The sequence below is a fragment of the Schistocerca americana genome, chromosome X (genome assembly GCF_021461395.2).
Source record: "Schistocerca americana isolate TAMUIC-IGC-003095 chromosome X, iqSchAmer2.1, whole genome shotgun sequence".
Taxonomy (NCBI): domain Eukaryota; kingdom Metazoa; phylum Arthropoda; class Insecta; order Orthoptera; family Acrididae; genus Schistocerca; species Schistocerca americana.
The window spans coordinates 892,808,706-892,833,471 of NC_060130.1; the positions used below are offsets into that span (position 1 = coordinate 892,808,706).

The window sequence follows — 24,766 nt, forward strand, 5'->3', positions numbered from 1 at the left end:
ATTCACACAGATTCCACATGCCAAAGATTAGACTTATTTGGTATAAACAGCTATGGTATGCAATCTGTATACCATCATACAAGCAAGCAACAGCATGTGGAGGATAGTTTTGGAGTCAGGTGCTGTGATATTATTTTCCCTGCCCCCTTATTTTAAGTGCACTTTGCTCATTGCAAATTTATTATTTAAACAATTACCCTAGTATTGGGGGAACGCTTTAGCCTATGAGAGAGCAGCATAATGAGAACAGCTGGATCTCTGTGGTGGTAAGTGATATACAGTGGCACGACTGGTGATAAGGCAGCTAGTTTCAAACATAGAATATTTTACCAAAACATTTGCCACTCAATTCAGTTAGACAATGTTGAACATTTAATAGTGCTTTTGAGTACGAGCAATTCAAAATCAGTTTTAGGAGAGATTAAGCAGACTTGCAGTAAACTGGTGAGTTCTCAAATTTTGAGCAGACTGATTTGTGTCACTGCAGCTTACAGCTATTTGGAATTCAAATAAACATGATAAAACTGCCTGTCTGAAGTTCACGATGCAACAACGGAAGCAACTCCATTTGAATGACCGCAGTGACCATGAGGATATGACATCATCACCAGAATGTGTTGATCCACTAGAACACCCCCCCCCCCCCCCCCCCCCCCCCCCCTAGAAAGGACAGTGAACGGCATCCCGATATTTGCAGTCCACTGCCTAACAGCAGGTCAATATTTTGTGAGGCAGGTTAGCAATCCTACATGCTACAAATCATTCACCATGATGTAACAATTACAATTTCTGGCTGTTGTTGTGCCTGGAGCTAACTTCTTAATGAATATTGTAATATGCTCGAACATTTTATATCTGTATAAAAAGGAACACACACTGCTGAGGCAGGCTGTTCAGCTTCATTTATACTAATGTGTTTACTCAGTAAATGTGCTTGTAGTACGGACTGTTAGTTCCTTGGAACCAACTCACTTAAATGGTACTCTATTCTGGATTCAATGTGGCAATATCATGTAGTTTGTGTCATATGAAGACAATGCAACCTTTGGATGATGAATTTATAGATGGCACTAAAAATAAGACCAACTATGATAGACAAAATGCTGCTAAAGTAAAACAGTTGCATGCTTTTAACGATGGGCTTTTGGAACCTGAGCTTTCTTTACGCAGAGGTAATAATGAAATGAGAACGATATGGGTGAAAGAAAAGTGTAACTGCTACAAGGTTGAGAAGAATGTAGTTGAACATGACAAATGTCAAACTTTAATTTACCAAAGTGCCTTCTCTGTTAGTTAAACATGGAGTTAGTTTAGGAAACGTGACACAAAATTCAAAGAACTCCCTTCGAACAAGAAGTCATGAATGATCACAAAGCCAGTATCAGAAATAAAAATACTGCTTGCACTTATGACACCAGTTCTGCACAATGTATTATGTTATCGATTGAGGATTTTAAGTGGCTTCTTTAGTAGATTTCTTTTTTATCATTTTCTTCCCAATAATTGCATTGTTGAAAGATTGATTTCTGCCAGAAACAAATAAATAAAATACAGCTGTATTAAATACTCAATAATAATGAATATTAATGTTTAATGAAATTTGTTCCACATAAACTTTACAAACTGATCTCTCTTACACACAAAGGGTCGCAGAATGTCAACACTATATGGCCATAAAGTCCTTATCTTAATTATGTACGGTATTTGTGTAACAGATTCTTATTAGAAAAACAAACTGCAGTTTTGCACTGTAGTCATGTTTTATAGCAAGCAACTGAACTACTGGGTGTTCCACGTATGACACAAAACACTGTGTCTGGCACTGCTCGAGAACTGATACTGGAAAGGTATGCTCTGATTGACACACAATCTATGACTTGTTCCTTGGTCTTTGGCAGGTGGCATATCTATTTTCTCCTAGAGGTGGTCTTGGAACGAAGTCTGCACTATTTAGCACTTCAGCCTGGTATGTTTGGAACATCTTTTTACAAAGCTGTGCAAAAACTCTAACTGAAATCTTGCAAAGTAATCTCAGAGTATTTGAATTGGTCAGTCAATGCAGTTTCTTGATGTCAGTACTGAAGTTGTAAGCTAGTTTCTACCATCAAAAAGCACATCATAATACTGTCATAGATGTGTTAGCAGTGCATGTTCTTGCATTGTCCCACACAAAATAACTAGTTTCTTCGATAGTGGCTAATGTTATGATAAAGGGTTACACTATATTACTCACATACCTATTAGAAGTTGTCATTTGGTGGAAAAAGATGCATCAGTTCCCATTTTTGTCATACAGTGACTTTTCATGTAGTTGATGAGGATTTCCACGATTACAGTGTCAATTGTTCTGCGAGTTCCTCTACCCCGATAAATATAGACACGCTTAAAAAAAAAGGGGGGGGGGGCATCATTTCAGGATGATGAGTAACCATATTTGAACTGGCCAGTTAATGCATTACCATTACTCTGTAACATTTCAGCTAGTTTGTGCATAGCTCCGTGAACAGATGCTACTGACAGAGCAGTTTGTAGTGCAATATGCTACCATCTCATTGGTGGACTTCCCAAGGCCACCTCTAACTCAACTAGTTCAACTAAAGCTGATATGCCACCTACCAAACTATGAGGAATGTGCACGAACACATTGTATCAATCAGAGCTTGCCTCCCTGGTATCGGATCCTGCGCAATACTGGACACAGATCAGTTTGTGTGGGAAACACCTATATATTACTACCCATTTATAGTGAGCACATAATTTTACAACTGCTGCTTCCGATCATCTTATTTTTCACCAGCAATTTATGATAATTTGTAACGATTCATATCCCCTTCTATCAATCAACTAACTATGCATTTCACCTCTTTCTTTATCGTGTCACTTACCCAAGATGGATATCCAGTAATGTCGTCAGTTCCATTTTTTAAGTAAAAATTTCAGTAGCTAACCTTCAGTGATGGCAATACACAAAACCTGCTGGAAGGAAAATTATTCAGTAGTAGCATTAAGTGTACCACGTGACATGTCAGCCAGTGGCATCATTTTGCCATTGAACAAACAAGTGAGAACTTCTAAGTTTCCAGATATATTAATTATTCAACAAAGAGTCAGAATCAACTGAGTTCCCAATATAGAGCACACCACCCTGTTGCTATCTGCTGGGAGAAGTGAGCTGAGGCGTATTATGTAGGAACACTAAAACATGGGGAGCAATACACTGATTATTTTGCTCTGGGCAGAACACTTCATTTGTACACACCACTCAAATTTTCTTTATCAGAAATGACTAATATCTGAAGACATAGACTGCAACACCTGATGAGAATATTACTAGAGCAGTGAAAGCCTAAAAAATCATAATGTTTTAGGAATGACATTTTCTGCATGGACTGTTATTAATTTTATTTATTTATTTAAGATTGTGATTTTGGCTATTGTGCCTTCCTCCAGTACCAGTCCACTATTAAGTGTGTCCATGATTGTTGATTCCTGCTAAGAGGGCATCATCCTCATCTCAATCATATTTACATACTTCATTTCATATGAAGTGGAAACAAGATTTCTAATCATCTATATAAAAGGGCATAGCACTCAATATAATAACTCCTATCAAATTCACATCAATACTGCACTCATATTTATTACTGTATGAGAACAAGGTGTAACATTTTGACAATTTCTAAGATATTGAAAGGATTGTGGACACAAGTAAACCGGAAATAACCAAGAATCATAATTACATAGTTTTCTAATACTGACTGTTCATTTTGTAGGCTTTTCTTCCTCATAATTTTATTTCTGTCTCTTAAAACCTCAATTCAGCTTATCCTTCTGCTGCTTGGTGCCCATATTACTGCTGAGTAAGTTATAATCTTTGCGCACTTCAATGGCATATTTGAAATCAGAAAATATGTAATAGCTTTTTGTAATGTGTCCATACATTATGTGAGGGCTATTCAGAAAGTAACTTACATTTCAGAATAAAAAAAATCAAATGAAACACATATTATAATATACATTTGAAAGTCAAACTATTCAGCTATTTTTCAACGTAATCTCTATATATAGTAAGACATTACAACGATTCACTTTGTTGTTAATTCCATCATAGAATCTTGCCTACTGAGGGTTCAACCATGCATGCATGGTTGCATGCAGTTTCTCATCATTGCTGAAGTGCCGTGTTGCGACCCAGGTCCTCATGTGTGGAAACAAGTGAAAATCACTCAGATGAAGGTCCAAACTGAACTGTGAATGACCATCATGCTCCCATAACAAAACCATCCAAGATCTGTTGAGTTCAAATGGTTGAGTATAGTTATTCATTGTCACAGATGGAAAGAAAAACCTTTTAATGCAATTTTCCTCAATGCTTGTTTTGTATCACTCTCCTCCATTTTTTTTAATGTTTCACAATTTTTTTCCATATCTTTACACTGATTTTCTCCACCAGTTCAGCCTTGACAATGCTTGGCTTATCACTTCGTGCTTCCCTGAAAACACTAGTGTGCCACTGTTAAACATGATGCACCATTGTCTCACTCTGGCCTCACTAATTACATCATTTCCATACATCGTACAAAGTTCCTGATACATTCCAATCGGTTTTATTGGCAAATAAAAAACTAATCACTGATCGCACTTCATAACTTGCAGGATTTTCTACTGCAACACACATTTTAATCATTCACAGTGAACAAAGTAGAGGTAACATGCACCACAAACAATCACATGATACATAATGATTCAGTAGATGCCCCGAAACTAAGATGGGGACACTAGCACGTTCTCTCATTGAGCAGCAGAAAAACTTAAGTTACTTTCTGAAGAGCCCTTGTATAACAATTACTAATTTTCAAATTATAAGACTGGCAAGACTAATATAGTGATCTATACATCCATATAAAGGTCTTTAGTCAAGCTCACAAAAAATTTATTACATGACAATGTGAACACACACTACAACTTTCAAAATTTACAATAAGAAGAACACACACACAAAAAAATACATACATGCAAAAAGTAACAGAACAGTACAAAAGACTCAGACTTTCATGTTTACAACAACAATAATTATGTGAAATGTTCAACAAAATAAAATTCACAATTTCAACAGGAAATACGTCTACAATAAATCAGTTAACAACCAAAACCTTTGCACAGCAAGAATATCATACATACAATGGCAATATCATTTCATATAATAAGCATTAATTCCACATACAGTACATCAACATACGTTTTACGTATCAGCTTATTTTCAAGTGTTGTACACCATGTGTATAAATTTATCACACACACACACACACACACACACACACACACACACACACCGAGAGAGAGAGAGAGAGAGAGAGAGAGAGAGAGAGAGAGAGAGAAGGTGGGGGGGGGGCGCTTTTTCTTTTTATAACAATTTAGCAATGTTATACAATGTGGCACTCACCATCTTTTTGAGTTTTACATTGTAAATACTGGATTTATACATTGACACTGAAGCTTATAATGTCCATTCACAGCTATTATACTGCTCTTGTAAAAATCAGAGCAGGGATTCTTTTCCCGAGGAAATCAATATAATACAGAAGAGCAAATTAAACTGCAATGTAAGTTATACTACATTTCACGTTCCACATATGTAAGACATTCCTATTACATATGTAACAATTTATATTTAGTAAATTAATAGCTTTACAGAGACGTAGTTCAATATAACATATTTACTACACATATCACATTTAATAAACATGCACACATTCAAGTGTGCACACACACACACACACACACACACACACACACACACACACACACACACACACAGAGGCATGCAGAAACCACAAACTCAGAACAATATACAATTTTACATTGAACAACTCTTTGTTTCTGAACTGAATATGTTGAATGTCTGCATTTAAACCAAGAGCTGGCCAGTTTGCAGTTATCGTATGCTTGCGTACAGGTTCAGAACTGATTTATTTTCCTGTGAACAGAAATGAGAGTTCATAAGTATTGTATGTAATAATATGATTCTGGTGAGTAACAAGCATTTTTGAACAAAAGCTGATACTTATCTACTGCTACTTAAAGAAAAAGCAAGCATTACATAACAGGAATTACCTACACACACGCACTTGGACAGATGTCCTACAATAGTACTGTTATAAATAATTAAGACAGGAATACGTCACATGGAAAAGATGGCACATGGCATTACAGTTACATAACTAGCAATACTAGCACCTTAATGGCATATGTAAATATGAGTCATATGACCTCACAGTATCACTGTAATGGTAGTATACTGCTACATAATATCACAAAATAATATTTTTATTTATTTTATAATATCAAGTAAGTCTATACCAGAGCTTTTAGGCAACAGATATTTGCCTTGTAAGTCCTTTCCTGTATATAGTTGTGCAAATTTAAAATTTAATACTATGAACTGAGATCCCACAAACATAAAACATAAAGTAATTGCAAGAATTATTATATTACCAGACACAAAAATGAAATGCCAAGAACACTTCATACACAAGATATTCTATAGAAAAATATTGTTCTGCTTGGCAGGACTAGCAAAATGATGGGATTAATATGCAGAAGTATGATATTTAGGATCATGATGCCTAAATCAAACACAAAAGTTTTCAGAAATTGTCAACTTATGACAATAGTGTGTTTATGTGATAGTTTAAAATCACAAATAAAATTAGTGTGTAATTGACTTATTCCTGCCTTTTCCTTATGTAAACAACATTTCATATAAAAACACTCTAACATTATCTCATGTGACATAATGACAAACAGAGAGAAATAAGTACACTGATAACTACAATAAATTAAGATACTGATGGGGACTCTCATTGGTGATACAGATAAAGCAATGACAGGAATAAAATACATAAAAATGAAATAAAAGAAGAAATATCACCAAGCACTCTAGAAAAAAATTTCAATGTGAAGAAGTAACAACATGCTGAGGAATAACTAAGTACAGGTGATTACTCAACACCAAGCTTAAGGATGGAGATATATTCTCATATGTTGTAACAGTTCTAAAGCATGATATCTATCTCTATCCTCATTTGCTACAGACAAGGCATTCAAATGTATAGAAAATGCACAGAGCTAAGAAGAGTAAGCAGCTCCATGTGAATGGTAGAATAGATGGCAATTAGAAAGAATTGTAAGTATATACAGTATGAGAAACTGACAATTATGGAGTCCTAAATCAATGAGTAACTTACAGTGGCCAGTAAATGTAGCTAATGGGAGAGAATTAAAATGAAATCTTATATGCATTCCATTGCGAATTTCGCAGAAAATAAGAATAATTATGAATGAATAACAATGAATTTAAAAGAGCTTGCTAAATGACACAATTATGCAATGAAGAAATATACACAGGGCAGTGAGATTTTTTGATAGACTGTGCAGCTGCAAGGTAATACTATGGGATAGCTGGAAGAAAAAAGAAAAAAAAGAAAGAAAGAAAAAAGAGTTGTACGGATAAATCCACGATACAATTAGTCTGAAAATCAGTGATATTTGGAAGCTTTAAGATGAACACAGTTACATCAATTCTTGCAAAAGAGAATCAGAAAATTTTTATTCTGCATTTGTGGCAAGCAGCTAGCAAACAAGCCAACTGATAGTAGAACTGAAAGGTTCACTTGTGAGTTGCATGTGCAAAACTAAGAGACCACAACTGACAGGTTCACACTTGTTCATGGCCAGTTTACAACAGTAACTTTTTATTAATGTTATTAGTGTTATCATCATCATCATTACTAATTTTATCAGAGAACATTCAAAGTGATAGGCTTAACTTCTAGTGACTGCGAGTGATGGTACTACTCAAGCAGTGCTTGGAAAGAGATGTGAAATGTTTAAAACATGATATTTAGAGTACTGAAGTTCCTCTTAAATGATCTTTTATCAGCATTATGTGTAACTGGGCATAGCTCCGAGTTTTTTTATTTGTTTCTTGAGACCATTAGTGCCAACAGTCTTGCCACAAGGCTAACACTGGTTCCCGAGAAATCACCAAAGTTAAAGGCTGTCGGGTTAGCTGGCACTTGGATGGGAGACCATCCAGGTCTGCAGAGTGCTGTTGGCAAGCGGAGTGCCATCAGACCTCGTGGGGCCAATTGAGGGGCTACTTGATTGAGAAGTAGCAGCTCCAGCTACTAAAACTGACAACGTCTGGTAGAGCAGTGTGCTGACCACATGCCCCTCCACATCCACATCAAGTGACCCCAACTGGCTGAAGACGACATGGTGGTCAGTCAGTACCACTGGGCCTTCTGAGGCATGTTCGGATGGAGTTTAGTTTGAGACCATTAGCGATTGTTCACAGTTAACAGGATATTTGCTGGCATATTTTAATTTAATGAAAGCTACAAAATTACGCAGTGTAAGGTGACACTTAATTCAATTATGGAACAGTATAAAATGAACAATAAAAGGTTATATGTCTAAAACAGCAGTATAGTTGAGCACATTGCAGGAGAACTAGGCTATACTGCTACCGGCAGTTGATCAGGCATGTCAGTTGCTGGGTTTTATGTATGGAGTTGGAGAAAGCTATTTACTGCAAGGTTTATTATATGGCACATTCAGAAGCTCCAAATCAATTATGTTTCCAAGTATGAGTTAAACTGAAAGAGAAAAAGTAAAGTGTTCACTTAACCATGGGTCCATATCATGATGTCACCAGGAAAGCATTCTACAAAGAGCTCTTGAAGGAGCTAAGACATGAAGAGTTACCCTAAAACCTTTTTTTCTGATTTACTATATATCATTTTCTCAGTAATGAAGTGTATGTTCAAAAGATGAAAATAGTTAAGCTAATCAATGTGATGTTGTTACCTGTGCTTAAATTATATTTTAATAAAAATTATGTTAATACAAAGGTAGGTGAATATAATTCACACAATGCAGAAAAATAACACCAACAATTAATCAACAATAAGAGAGATAAAAAAGCAGCGAGAGGCTTGTCCAATACACATACGGCAGCTGTTTTCTTAAGAACAAGTTAGAATGTTTTTGGTAACGTGTTGAACACATGGGCAACAAGGACATAACAGAAGAACTGGACTTCCTAATTTTTGGATAACTGTATCATTTGTGACATATAAAATTTGTACAGGGAGTAAAGACGTGAAGAGACTTTGTCAACTTGTTCTCTTTTTCTCTCTTATTCATTTGAGATCCTGCAAGTCATGTAATGGGGTGGACTGAAAGTAGTACGTAACTGCCATGCAGTCTCTCTGTGTAGAACTTGTAAAATACTACTAGATAGGAATATTATACTTAGATGATGCATTTTTCTTCTGGTATTATACTGTTTACTTTACACAGCAATCAAAGAATTATAATTCTAGAGCTCTAATTTAAAATAAATAAATAAAATTAGAAAAAGAAAATAACAAAAAATGTGAGTTATTTATTACTTTGCGACGATTCTGAACGGCTCGTTACCTCCAGAATAACAGGAATTGTGGTAATGATTTAGTGTAAGCTCTGATGTTACACAGCTGAATACAAAAGTAAAGCAAACGACCATCATTATCTTGATTGTTTTACTCCACAGTTCTATAATTGGGAGCCCTGCAGTGTACACAGGGGACACCCTTGGCCACTCACTATCTCCTGAACTGGAGGATTGTTTAACTGTTATGTTCATGATGTGGATCCATGGTGAAACTTTTCAACTTAACTCATTCCTTGAATGTAACTGTCCTGGTGCTTCTTGGAATCCCAAACAATTATTGCCACTGTGATTTTTAGTATCAAACAGACTGTATTCCAAAACATTCATACACATACAACCCAACAACAATCTCCACTTTTACACCCGCCATCTGTTGCACATCAAATGTTCCCTGTTTAATAACATCTGTCTTCAGGGCATGCAGTTCTGTTCCAGCTGTGATGACCTCTATAAGTACAATTGCATCCTTACCAAAGCTTTCACGCTTCAAATCTACCTGATGACGAATCTGTCAAAACTCCATCCTACGCCACACAGAGCAGTTTTGTGCTGCCCGCCCCATCTCTGCAACATTATTATTACAACTTACAATACTCAAAGTTACCTCCTCACTGTAGGAATCAGAATCAGACTTTCTTATCTAGAATGGAAAACTTCAAATCTTTCTATTTAAATGAATGATGGCTCGTCAACACTATGGTTATAGAGTAGTACATGTGCTTACTACATAAGCTTAATATAAGTGACACAATACTACAAATTTATGATCAAATTGTAACAGCAAGATACAGTAGCCCTTTAAATGATCACATCATTCACGAATTCTTTCAATGAACAGTGATAAAACTGTAACAGTACACCACATGGTATTCTTCATTTAGCTTAGTTATTCAAAGTGTACTACCAAACTGTTACAAGTCACCACTAAGAAATAATGTAGTGACTGCATACTGAATTGTGTTCCTATACCTACAACTGAGTAATTATAAAAGCTGACCCAAACACTGTCAATTTTCAATAACTACCATAGCTGGTGTGTTTGAAATACTATATCACCACCCAAACTTTAGAGCTGGCTGTCACACAGCAAAGCTAACAAATAAATATGGTGGAAAGTTCTTGCAGAATGTAAGAATTTAGGAGTAAAGGTAACAACTCATCAAATAGTAGAAGTGTTGAGTCATCAACAGGTACACAAAAAAGGAAAATAGCAAAGTTTTCATTCTTTTTTATGTACTTGCCAATGACTCAAAGCTTCTACTATTTGGTAAGTTAACTGATAGCAGAACAGGTCAGAAAACAACCACCTCAGTGAATGCTATAGCATGCTAATTATTTCAAACTGAAAAAGCAGATAACTCCCCCCCCCCCTCGCCCCCCCCCTCCCCCCCGGCAGTGTCTCTCTCTCTCTCTCTCTCTCTCTCTCTCTCTCTCTCTCTCTCTGTGTGTGTGTGTGTGTGTGTGTGTGTGTGTGTGTGTGTGTGTGTGTGTGTGTGCGCGAGAGAGAGAGAGAGAGAGAGAGAGAGAGAGAGAGAGAGAGAGAGAGAGAGAGAGAGAGAGGAGGGGAGGGGGGGGGAGGCATGGAGATTGGTGGGGGTTGGGGGAGGGATAGAAAATCATATTGATCTACTATATTTTGCGCAGAGCAACTGAGACTTTGTCTCTCTTGTCTGATTCATAGTCACAGAGTTTATGGACGACTTTGTGGAAGTCATGTATCTAACTGTACTTTGTTCAAAAATTAATCAGTGAAATGACCTCCATAGGGGATTCCATTACCAGGAATACAAACCAATCATTAGGTGCCTGGGTGGACAAATACAGAAGCGATAAATCACAGTTATACATTTCACATTTATATGGGTTGTTATTACTACTGTTGTTGTTGTTGTTGTTGTTGTTCTTGGAATAACTTAAAGTAACAATTATCAATATGAGGGACAGGTCAGTGTGTGCCAAGTTACTAAGTGAAAAACATGTATTTAGTTAATTTCTGATACATCTGCATTATGTCATCTCAAGTGTTGCGCTACCAACAGTTCAACTGTTTCAAATGAATTCCTTGTGATCTGTGTTTTACCACCTTCTCAAACGTTTTATGAACCACTGCCACAGATATTTCATACAAAGACTGTAAATTAAACACAAATTATCATTATGTCAAAAACAACAACTGCTTTGGCAATATGTTGGCAATATGCTACTCTATCTCGGTTTTGAAGCCTCCGGACAGATTTTGCAAGAGAATCACAAAATAAAACCTATTTTCTGGCTTCCTGCGCATATTCATAAGCTGTATCATCCTTAGCAAAAGAAGAAGGTTTTATTCATTTCTTTTTTATCATCGCTCCATTCACATAAAGAGACAACTTAAAGATTATGGTTAATTTTAAACTGCATAGCTTACTTCAGTCCAATTTCAGGTCAAAAACAAAAATTTACTGCTACCAATTGTTTCAGTTGAGTCATGGCGAGTCTTGGTTACAAATATTAAGGTCATATACTACTAAATTTAAAGACAATAAAATTCATTCTTGCCTCTTTAAATAAGTGACTACTAGGCATAACACAAAACATTTATAAGCAGAGCAAGATTTAAAACCTGGTATCTCAGTTACTTTCTATCTTCCACATTTTGTTATTTACTTCCAATCACTAACCTCCTTCACCTTCTTTATGAATACTCAATATCCATGGTTCTACTCTTGTTTTAATCACTTTCATAATACAGCTGAGATAACATCCTTCAGATCTGAAATAAATTGATAAAGTGGAGCAGCTCCTGGCCAATTTAATGCACTTGAGTCTGTAATGAAGCCTACCATTTTATTTAAGTTTATATACCCCAAGTGATTATGTAAGCATTTCAAGTGAAGAGAAAATACTATACTTTATGACTAATTTCGCTTCAGTTGGAGTGTTGTTTGGTTAACTTAAAGGAGGGAGGAAAGGGACAAAACTGCGAGGTCATCGGTCCCTTGCGCCCAGTAAAATAAAGGGAAAGAAGAAAAGAAAGGAGACATACAGCACAATAACAGGAGAATGAAAGAACCAGAAGAACGACAGGAGGACAACCAACACTACTGTGGACAAAACAGGAGAAGAAAACCACAGAGAGAAGCAAGAAACAGGTAGAAGGGATAAAAACAAGAGAGCAGATGCCCACGGCTGGCCGACCACGAGAATAAAAAGGAAAAGCCAGCCACTCTGTGACACACTAAAACCTCCAGCCTAAAAGCATTACAGTGGAGAACACAAAAGGACAAAGGACATGCGCTAAAACTTATATAGAATCATAAAACCCACCGTCACATATAAAATGTAAAACTAAATTGGCTCATGAGGCATTGTCAGCTAAAATTAATGGCAACGAGTCCAGTAACGGAAGAGTCCGTCACAGGGCAGCCAAAGGAGGACAGCTCACCAAGATAGGGGCCACTGTCAGCCGGGTGCCGCACCTACACTGAGGTGGGTCATCATTGCGCAGGTGGTAGCCGTGTGTCACCCAAGCGCGGCCAATGTGGAGCTGACAGAGAACCACACAGTCCCTACAAGAGGCCCTCATGGAGGTCCTCCACACTTTCGTAGTCTCCTTACTGGCATGCAGTTTGTTGTGCATACTGAGGTTATGCCATTCTGCCTCCCAAAGCCACAAAACCTTGTGGCGTAGTACTGAACGCAGGTCAGTTGCAGAGAAGCTGATCTCCATAAGTAATTTCCGCATAGCCTGTTTGGCCAACCCATCGGCAAGTTTGTTGCCTGGGATTCCGACAGGACCTGGGGTCTAGACAAACACCACTGAACAACTCGACCGTTCCAGGGCACAGATGGACTCCTGGATGGTCGCTACCAAAGGATGATGAGGGTAGCACTGGTTAATAGCTTGTAGGCTGCTCAAGGAGTCAGTACACAGAAGAAACGACTCCCCAGGGCATGAACAGATGTGTTCAAGAGCACGAGATATAGCCACCAGCTCGGCAGTGAAAACACTGCAGCCATCAGGCAAGGAATGCTGTTCAATATGACCTACATGGACATACGCAAATCCGACGGGATCATCAGCCATCGAGCTGTCAGTGTAAACCACTTCATGGCCTCGGTATATGTCAAGAACCGAGAGGAAGTGGCAGCAGAGAGCTGCGGGGTTAACTGAGTCCTTGGGGCCTTGTGAAAGTTCCAGGCGAAGCCACGGCCTAGGTGTACATCATGGAGGTGTACTTGAATAGACCTCAACTATATGTGGTAAAGGCAAGGACTCCAGTTTGGAAAGAAGGGATCAGACACAAACTGCAATTGGAAGCCCTGACCTGGGCCACCAGTGCGGGAGATGAGCCGCCATGGGTGGGGAAAGGAGACAGTAATTCGGATGCGCAGGAGAACTACGAACGTGTGCAACGTAACTGGCCAGCAGTTGTTCACGCCTAAACTGCAATGGAGGGACCCTGGCCTCCGCCAGGACGTTCGTCACCAGACTCGTCCTAAAAGCTCCTGTCGCTAGGTGAATGCCACAGTGGAGCACTGGGTCGAGTAAACGTAATGCTGAGGGCGCCACTGAACCATAATCCAGACTCCCATAGTCAAGGGAGGATTGAACAAGGACTCTGTAGAGATGAAACAGCGCAGAGAAATCTGCACCCCAGTTGGCACTGCCCAGGCAGCAGAGGGCACTGAGGTGCTGGCAGCACTTCCGCTTAAGCTGACGAATCCATGTCAATCAGGCATCAAAAACCAGTTCTAAAAATCCACATGTCTCCACTACAGTGAGTGGATCGTCATGAAGGTAAAGTTCTGGTTCCGGATGAATGGCACGACATCAACAGAAGTGCATAACACACGACTTTGTGGCCGAAAACTGGAAACTGCGGGCTAGAGCCCATGACTGTGCCTTGTGGATGGCTCCCTGGAGGCGCCGCTCAGCAACACCAGTACTGGTGGAGCAGTACAAAATGTGGAAGTCATCTGCATAGAGCGAAGGTGAGACAGATGGCCCTACAGCTGCTGCTAGACCATGTCCACTAAAAATAGTGATAGACCCAATACAGAGCCCTGTGGGACCCCATTATCGTGAATATTGGGGGGGGGGGGACTATGGGAGGCACCAATTTGGACATGTAAAGTATGAAGCAACAGGAAATTTTGGATAAAAATCGGGAATGGGCCTTGAAGATCACACTCGTATAATGTGGCAAGGATATGATGTCACCAGGTCGTGTCATACGCTTTTCGTAAATCAAAAAAGACATCAACCAGATGTTGGCATTTGGAACGGGCTGTTCAGATGGCAGACTTGAGGGACACAAGATTATCAGTGGTAGAGCGACCCTGGAGGAAGCTGCCCTAGCATGGAGCCAGCAGGCCATGTGACTCCAGGACCCAACCCAACCACTGACACACCATATGTTCCAGTAACTTACAAAGAACATTGGTGAGGCTGATAAGCCAATAGCTATCCGCATCAAGCAGGTTTTTACCGGGTTTGAGCACCGGAATGATGGAGCTCTCCCACTATTGCAATGGAAAGACGCCATCGCAGCAGATCCAGGTGAAGACGACGAGGAGATGTCTTTTGTAGTCAGATAAGAGATGTTTAATCATCTGACTCTGGATCCGATCTGGCCCAGGAGCAGTGTTGGGGCAATGTGCAAGGGCACTGAGGAGCTCCCACTCTGTAAATGGGGCATTATAGGATTCACTGTGGTGTGTAGTGAACGAGAGGACTTTCCCTTCCAGCCGCCATTTGAGAGTGCAAAAGGCTGGAGGGTGATTCTCCGATGCAGAGGCTCGAGCGTAGTGCTCAGCAAAGTGCTGGGCATTCACGATTTCGTCGGGAAATAACATGCCATTCATGTTAACACCAAGAACACCTGTTGGGGTCTGGTACCCAAATACATGTTTGATCCTTGCCCAGACTTGGGAAGGTGATGTATGGCACCCAATGGTCGAGACGTATCTCTCACAGCACTCCTGCTTTCATCGTCTGATACGTTGGCACGGAGCTGTTTAAAGGCTATGAGGTAATCCAGAGAAGGGTGCCACTTATGCCACTGTACAGGCTGCAGAAAGGATTGTTGTAGTCACCTGCTCAACCATCACATCGACCTTCCCATGTGGGGGAGATTCAACAGTAACAGCAGAGGTGAAAGTTTCCCAATCTGCCTTGTTTAAAGCCCATCTGGGGAGGTGCCATGGGCATGATGCCAGGGCAGTGACAGGAAGATGGGGAAGTGGTCACTACCACACAGGTTGTCATGTGCTCTCCAGTGGATAGATGGTAGAAGTCCTGGGCTGCAAATTAAATAAATGGCCGAGTAACTACCATGAGCCACACTGAAATGTGTGGCGGCCCCAGTATGTAAGAGGCAGAGGTCAAACTGAGACAGTAAAGTTTCGACGTCTCTGCCTCAGCCAAAAAGCACGGTGCCACCCTACACGGGGTTATGGGCATTAAAATCTCCCAAAAGTAGGAAAAGTTTAGGGAGTTGATCAATCAGAGCAGCTAATACATTCAGGGGTACTGCACCACCTGGAGGAAGATTTACATTACAGACAATGATTTCCTGCGTCGTCCTTATTCTGGCAGCCACAGCTTCAAGAGGAGTTTGAAGGGGCACAGTTTCACTACAGACTGAGATTAGGACATAAATGCAAACTCCACCTGACACTCGATTATAGTCACTACGGTTCTTGTAATATCCCTTATAGCCGCCGGGGGCAAGGGTCCGCATTGCTGGGAACCAGGTTTCCTGGAGGGCAATGCAGAAGGCAGGAGCAAAAGCTTAACAGTTGCCATAGCTCAGCCAGGTGGTGGAGAAAACCGCCACAATGCCACTGGAAGATGACTTCATCATAAGACTGGGAAAGCATGGAACATTCAATGAGGCAGTTTATGCCCCAGGGTCATCTGCTGCCACCGACTTATTGCCAGAGCTGTCTATATCCACTGTGTCTGAGTGTCCGGCGAGATCTAGGTCCTCAGTGGACGCCAGAATCTCTACCTCACCCGCAGATGGAGAGCTTGTAGGTAGCGGTGGTGTGGGTGCCACTGCAATTCCCTTGGTCTTGGGGATCTTCTTTTTGGATTTCTCTCACTGCTCCTTGGTTTCCTTGGCTAGGAGGACTTCACTGATTCAGTCTCCAAGACTGAGGATGAGCATGTAGCCCTACGACCAGGTGTTTTTGGGCTCTTCAGCATCTGACGGGTGTCATCTTTCCCACTAGCAGAAACCTGGGAAGGGAGTGACCCAAGGGACCCCTTCCTAGCGAGAGGAGCTGAAGACGACTTACACTTCTCCGGTGCAGAAGTGGGGACTGATGTGCCTGATGGTTGTGGGGGTGTTACTCCTGAAGTAGGTGGTGCACAAGCAACAGGGAGGGACATGCCCCCCCCCCCCCCCACTATCAAGGGGGCAGGTGTAGTCTTCCAGCTCTGAGAGGTGACTGGGGTTGACGGAGCTGAAGGGGCTAGAGCTGCTGTAGCGGCAGCGTAAGATGATGTCATACGTACAGGATGTAGGCGTTCAAATTTCCTCTTAGCCTCAGTGTAGGTCAGTCAGTCCAGGGTCTTATACTCCATGATTTTCCTTTCTTTCTACAGAATCCTGCAGTCAGGCGAGCAAGGAGAATGATGCTCTTTGCAGTTGACACAGATGGGAGGTGGGGCACATGGAGTATTGGGATGTGATGAGCGTCCGCAATCTCGACCTGTGACGTTGGAGTTACAGCGGGAAGACGTATGGCCGAACTTCCAGTGTTTAAAGCACTGCATTGGGGGAGGGATATAGTGCTTTACATCACACCGGTAGACCATCACCTTGAGCTTCTCGGGCAATGTACCACCCTCGAAGGCTGAGATGAAGGCACCGGTGGCAACTTGATTACCCCTCGGACCCCGGTGGACACACCTAATGAAATGTACACCTCGCCACTCTAAATTGGCGCATAGCTCATTGTCAGACTGCAAAAGAAGGTCCCTGTGAAATATGATACCCTGGACCATATTTAAGCTCTTATGGGGCGTGACTGTCACAGAAACATCCCCAAGCTTGTCACAAGCGAGTAACGCCCATGACTGAGCAGAGGATGCTGTTTTGATCAAGAGTGACCCAGATTTCATTTTGGACAAGCCCTCCACCTTCCCAAATTTGTCCTCTAAATGCTGGGGCTTCATTGTCATGAAAGATTCTCCATCCCCTCCCATGGTGTGGCCAGGGAGGGGAATGATTTGGGGTCGTACTTCTGTGTGTTGAATTGAGCCCGTGAACTTTTAGAGACTGCTGGTGTTTGACGACCAGCCAGAGATGATGTTCTATGCTTCATCACGTGTCATCTGCCCTGATGCCACTCACTCCGACCAGGGGCCCTCCGCGCAGGTGCCACCCAGCCGCAGCAAAGGCCACCTGACAGGATGACCAGTGCCGGGAGTCCCGATGCCCCAGGGTGACGGGCATCTACTCCTCAGCATACGTGGGGAGTTAACGATGCAGGCCTCAGTAGAGCAATCCCTGTGTGGTCAGGGGACTACAACCAACAGGGTACATGGTGGCACCACCACAACGGACTGGCTACCGTGCTGGATATCATGTGCAACCCAGCAAACAAGTCTATTATCATAGTCAGCATAGAAAACGATACTGCATAGTTGATGGAAAAATACGCACCCAGGAGGGTGACCTCGCCCAACAGTTGGAGAATGAGCAGAAGTGCAGATCCATGTTGACGAAGGATGCAATAGGTCTCAGCACATGATGGACATGTAATGGCAGTTGTGGGGAAGGTGGATAGTCGTCTTCGGTTCATTGGTAGAATTTTGGGAAGATGTGGTTCATCTGTAAAGGAGACCGCTTATAAAACACTAATACGACCTATTCTTGAGCACTGCTTGAGCGTTTGGGATCCCTATCAGGTCGGATTGAGGGAGGACATAGAAGCAATTCAGAGGTGGGCTGCTAGATTTGTTACTGGTAGATTTGATCATCACGGGAGTGTTACGGAAATGCTTCAGGAACTCGGGTGGCAGTCTCTAGAGGAAAGGAGGCGTTCTTTTCGTGAATCGCTACTGAGGAAATTTAGAGAACCTGCATTTGAGGCTGACTGCAGTACAATTTTACTGACGCCAACTTACATTTCGCGGAAAGACCACAAATATAAGATAAAGGAGATTAGGGCTCGTACAGAGGCATATAGGCAGTCATTTTGCCCTCGTTCTGTTTGGGAGGGTAACAGGGAGAGAAGATGCTGGTTATGGTACGAGGTACCCTCCGCCACGCACCGTATGGTGGATTGTGGAGTATGTATGTAGATGTAGATGACGCACCATGTAAGGCGCCCTTGTCTTGCTCTTCGGGAAAATTTTGAAAAATGGCGGTCAAACCCTACAGGGGACCATCACATAAAGGCCGAAAAGTGCGAGACTCCTTTTCGTCACCTCTTATGACAGGCAGGAATCCCTCGGACCTATTCTAACCCCCGGACCTGCAGGGGGGAGTTGGAGTGTGCCATATCTTTTACATATCAGTTGTGTTAATACGAAGGTAACAGCTTCACTGAGGTCTGCTGAGAGATATTTCTTCAAAAAGGAGAGGTAGTAAAGTTATGGCCTTGTTTTCCAAGTTACGCAATTTGAGCGTAGAGTGAGTTATCAAAAATGAACTCATTTTGATCTCACATTAAGTGATATATGTGCATTACGAACTAGGTTATCTCATTATTTGAAATCAGTAGTGTAATAATTTTCTGAACTGTGTGAGGAACAAATCAGAAATAAGTATTTTTCCCTGCAGTTCACAATGTTTACAAAACAGGGTTAAGCAACTGTGATAATCAACTTACTTAACACATTTATAAATTGGCCTCCCCCATAACATTCCGATGGTCATATGGACATATCCAGCAGTGGCAGGCCCTGTAGACCACACACCATTCCATGAACTGCCTCCAGTCCTTTATGTGTTATGCCCACTTCCTCCAGGTGTCTTCAGTCTCCAGGGCTGCCCGGTCCTTCGTCAGGTCATTCATCAACTGCTCCCTCGGTTGTCCTAAGGGGCGTCTGGTGTTTAATTTCCTCTCAAATGCTTTTTTTGCCTTTCTTCTGGCATACAGACTACAGGACCAGCCCACTTGATTCTTTTGCTCTTCAGCTTCTGCAGTATTGTTGGTTGTTGCATCAAGAGGTAGATTTCCTCATTCCTGCTCCTTCTCCACTCTCCTTTATCTAAGATTGGTCCCCATATCTTCCTCATTACTTCCGTTTCAAATACTAACAATTTGTCCTTTTCGTGTTTTCTCATGCTCTAGGTTTCTCACTGTACATTACTGCTGGACATATCACTGTGTTACAGAAGACTCTCATCTCAGTACTCACTGATATAGATTTTGGGTTGAGCATCTCCCTGAGGGTACAATGCATTTCATTCCCATTGCTGTTCTTTCTTTGTCAATTTCTATGAAGTTGCTACTGGTAAACCAAGACCTCAAGCATCTGAATTGGTGAACTCTCTCGAACCTCATGCCATCAATCTCAAGAAAATCTTCTGCTCTTGTCTTCCTCCTAATTGCACGAACTCTGTTTTGTCTCGATTCACTTTTAGCCCAATCTTCTTCTGTGTGTAGTTGTCCATTTTTGATACATTTCTTTCAATTCATGGATTGGTTCACTTAGTAGTGCTATATCATCTGCATACATGAGATGATTGAAATTACCATACTTCTGTAATCCAACACATTCCTGTTGTCTACATTCACTTATTACTTTCTCTAAGATGACACCGAACAGAGCACATGAGAGGGCATCCCATTGTCTGAGACCTGTCTCAATTCTGAACTTTTCTGATGTGACCCCTTGGAAACACACAGCTGCCCCTGGTCCATTCATTAAACCTTGCAGGTGGGGCAACCACAGCCATGAGTATTCATCTTGGGTATCAGTAATCACTTCAGCTGTATTTTCGTCCTTTGTTACTGTACCACTACCAGTTTTGTTGCATTAAAGCCACATCTTCAGGTGACATATGATCAAAACATTAGAGTGGAAAAGCTCGGAATCTGAAGCTGAAGAAACTAAAACTTGTGCCAAATGACATCCTGGTCAGCTTTGATGTTGTTTCTTTGTTTACTAAAGTGCCACTCAGGGAATCTCTGTAGCACATCAATTCCATCTTGCCCCAAGACATCACAATGCTCTTTCATGCATGTCTCACCACGAGGTATTTCACATGGAATGGCAACGTCTACAAACAGCTGGAAGGCATCGCCATGGATAGTCCTCTTAGTCCAACGGTGGCCAACTTCTTTATGGAACACTTCAAAGCATAGGCACTGCACTTGGCACCTTGTAAACCTAAAGTGTGGTATATATACGTTGATGATACCTTCGTTGTGTGGAGCCATGGGGAAGAACAGCTCGGTGACTTCCTAAGACACTTGAACAGTCCCCATGACAACATAAAATTTACTACGGAAGTAGGGAAGGACAAAAAACTACCATTTTTTTAGATGTGCTAGTAACAAGAGATGATGGAAACCTGGGACACAGCGTGTATCGAAAACCAACACACATGGACTGATACCTGCACAAATTGTCACCACCCGAGCCAGAAAAAAGGCATGATTAAGACACCCGTAATGTGTGCATGATGAATATGTGAGCCACAGCATCTCACGCGTGAAATACAACACTTGGAAAGTGTTCTGAGGAGCAACAGGTACTCCACAAGTGATATTAGAAGTACAACAGAGCCAGACACTCGGCAAAGTGAGAAATCAGAAAAAGATATGTCGGGTACGGCCTTTCTGCCAAGCATTCCCAGAGTTACGGACAGAATCAGCCATATATTGTGCAAACACGGCGTAAAGACTATTTACAAACCGACAAATAAAATCAAAGAGTGTCTCAGATCGGCAGACGAGAAAAGGGACCCACCTGCAATGCCAGGAATATGCCGCATACCATGCATATGTGGAAAAGTTTATGTTGGAATGACTGGACGATCGATCAACACCACGATTACAGAACATAAACGACATTGCAGGTTGGGGCAGGTGGAGAAATCGGCTGTGGCAGAGCATACGCTGTGTGAGACTGACCATGCAGTAAAATTTACTGACATGGAAGTTTTGGCTGTAGAGAAGAACTATCACACCTGCTTGTTCAGAGAAGCTGTAGAAATACACAAACATGAGAACAGCTTCAACAAGAAAGAGAAAGGCCTCAAGGTAAACAGATCCTGGCTTCACGTGCTGCAGCGAACGACCATTGCAGGTAGTAAGAGAACCGCACCCGAAATGACCACGGAGAAGCCCTAGGATGTTGGCGCACAGGTACATATAGACAGTAGCTGTGAGCTTGGGTCCAGTTCACCACCAGCGATGAAGGGTGAAACTTTGACAATGCCAGTCATTTGTGCTGGCGAAATGTCAGAAAAATCATCAGACGATCATCGGCTGAAGAACCCGAGACAGAAGCCTACAGGCAGTACAATGATACTCCTTGGGCATCATGGAGCCTCGCACGAACTCCACAAGACCCATGGATGTCCACATGAACATTCCCCAGAGCTTAATGGAGCTGTTGCCAGCTTGTTTCCGTCCCGTCCCACAGTACAGCTGTCAAGGAGCCCTGGAAGATAATGGATTTGCATCCTCCCATTGGCATGATGAAGAAGGTATCAGGATTCATCAGCCACAGCTCCAACGTACAGTGCCGATGGTCACATGGTCATTTCAGTCATAGTTGCCTATGTCCTGGTGTTAACACTGGGACATGCATGTGCCGTCGGCTGTGGAGGCCCATCGTTAGGAGCGTTCAGTGCACTGTATGTTTGGACACATTTCTATTCTGACCAGCATTAAAGTCTGATGTTAGTTCCACCACAGATCAGCACCTGTCTTGTTTTATCGGTCTGCCCAGCCTATGATTTCCGACATCTGTAATGAAAGTTGGCCACCCAACCCCACAATGTCTGGACATAGTTTCACCATGTGCTGAAGACAATCACCACAGCACTAATCAAACACTTGAGAAGTTGGGCAGTTTCCGAAATGCTTCTGCCAAGCCTCCGGGCCATCACAACCTTCAAACTCAGATAGACTGTGCACCTTCCACATTCTACACACAGACAGCACTCTCACTGATACTACATGCACTGTGCATGTGTCTGACAAGCAGCCATTCCTTTACAGATGACACTGCTGTCACCTGGACAGGTTTATATCGATAGCAGGTCGGTGGTCATAATGGTTTGGTTGTTCAGTGTATGTCTAGAGTATGGACTTCATACATCATAAGGTGAGGACTGCTGAATGTTTAAACAAACACTTTGATGGGATTGCATCATACTGAATTTTCTGCATTCAGGGAGATCAAAACCTGGCAACACAGCTGAGATAAGGAGCTACTACAGCAGGTTTTGCATCATCACCCCAATTATAATCAACATGCCATCTGTCTGCAACACTGACAGTTCTTACAAAATTATTAAAGCAACTGTTCAAAGTCCGGGAATTGAAACATGTTGCGTAAAATGCATCAAAAGGTTGAATGAAGATGATCCTGATGGTCAACTGCAGTTTGTTGAAGAGTGCCTCACCAAGTTGAAAGTGGATCCACAGTTGGAACAGAATGCTGTGTGGATTGATGAAGCTAAATTTCACCTGTCTGATAGTGTAAACTGGCGTAAATGTGTTTACTACAATGACTCAAACTCAAATTGGTAGCCGAGTTTGATGGTAAAAGCCTTGGCCTCACTCATGAGTCTCCACCACTGTCAATTTATAACCGTAAACTCATCACTTGAGTCCTGTCAGGTACAAATGACTCTACCTGCATAGAGAGGAGAGAGGGCACACAAGTTTACACATATAATCAAGGTCTTGCAGCACTGCCCCTACATTAGCTATCATTGGACATAACGATTATTATGCAAGGTGATTCTTATTAATGTTTAAAAGCTCATGAAGTCATTTAGATGACGCCAAGACAAGTATTTTAATATACAACACAAGGCCACAAGCATCGGTAAATACACCAAAAGTTGATGACGAATGTTAAACCTGTGACATCACCAGATGATGTACCTCGTCACATGTTCACCTACTGGGCTTGTCAATCCTATCCTGGCCAGCAGGGGCAGTGAAACATATCACTCCATCAGGTTGCACTGTTTTTAAACACCTTTTGAAAATGTGATCTGTTGTAAATGTAGAAGTTACAAAATTTTGCAGTCATTGTAACCAAGCAAAAGCTTTCCTTATCCTTTTTTTCTTCTTTTACAGCCTCTATTTAGTGAAGAACATGCACGTCATTTACTGGTAGCAATGCAATTTGAAAGTTTAAACTTATTCACTTGTGACAAAATACGGTAGGTTTTTGTTGACTCTACTTTGTAATAAACCAACAGAGATCACGAGACTGGTAGATGAAATAATACCTCAATGTAAACACATAATTGTCTAATGCAGCAGCAGAAAAAAAAAAAAAAAAAAAAAAAAAAACAGCTTGCCAGATGCAAGACTCAAACCCCGAGCACCAAGTGCTAGAATTGCGCACCTAGATCTGGAACCACACCAATGTGAATATGTTACTTAGACTGGGATAATGAGGCGTGACGGATTAACAGGCTCCACTGCTACACACGTGGTGAGGTGTGTTACGTGTTGATGTCACATGTTCAACATTTTGTCACCCACTTTTGGCGGTTTGTTTGCAGCACCATGTGTGTCATATTAAATTACTTGTCTCAGCATCGTCTATGTTCCTTTGGGGTTTTTTAAACATTAAGCAACTGGACCCAATTAGATCATACAAAGGTATTATGCTTCAATCTCTTCAGAGTTCAAAGCAGCTCTCCCCCCCCCCCCCCCCCCCCCCTCTCTCTCTCTCTCTCTCTCTCTCTCTCTCTCTCTCTCTCTCTGCCTGTCTCTGTCTCTGTCTCTCTATTTCAGATTTAGTAAACCTGGGCTCTAAACTGCACACCTTACGAGTTGTGAGCATTTATTCATCTTCACTACTGTGAAACACATCTCTCCTACTGAACAAGTGCTCATATACCATAAAGAATGCACTTCAGAGACCAAGTTTACTAAACAATTATTTCTTGTTTTGGTGCATACTACCTCCTCCCAAAATATGGAAAGCAAACAGATTTCAATAGAACAGATTAGTTTCACAGTATCAAAGACAAAGAAGTGTTCATAGCTATGCATTTTAGAGCCCAAGTTTATTACAATTCTTGCTTCAGATGATCGTTCCTGCCATATCCCAAAATATTAACC

General features: G+C 41.4%; 1 protein-coding gene across 3 annotated transcripts in view; it reads right to left on the reverse strand.

Moving 5' to 3' along the window:
- Positions 1-3,611: 3,611 nt before the first annotated feature.
- The window catches only part of LOC124555455 (fizzy-related protein homolog), a 116,950-nt gene continuing 95,795 nt past the window's right edge, over positions 3,612-24,766 (reverse strand). For 2 of the 3 annotated variants that reach the window (XM_047129378.1, XM_047129377.1), the window contains exons 11-12: positions 9,971-10,063; positions 3,612-5,977 (exon numbers count right to left, since the gene is read on the reverse strand). In XM_047129378.1, the coding sequence (XP_046985334.1) occupies positions 9,992-10,063 (72 nt within the window). In that variant the 3' untranslated portion in view covers positions 3,612-5,977; positions 9,971-9,991. The remainder of the gene's footprint in view (positions 5,978-9,970; positions 10,064-24,766) is intronic. The other variant, XM_047129379.1, reaches the window with a different exon arrangement.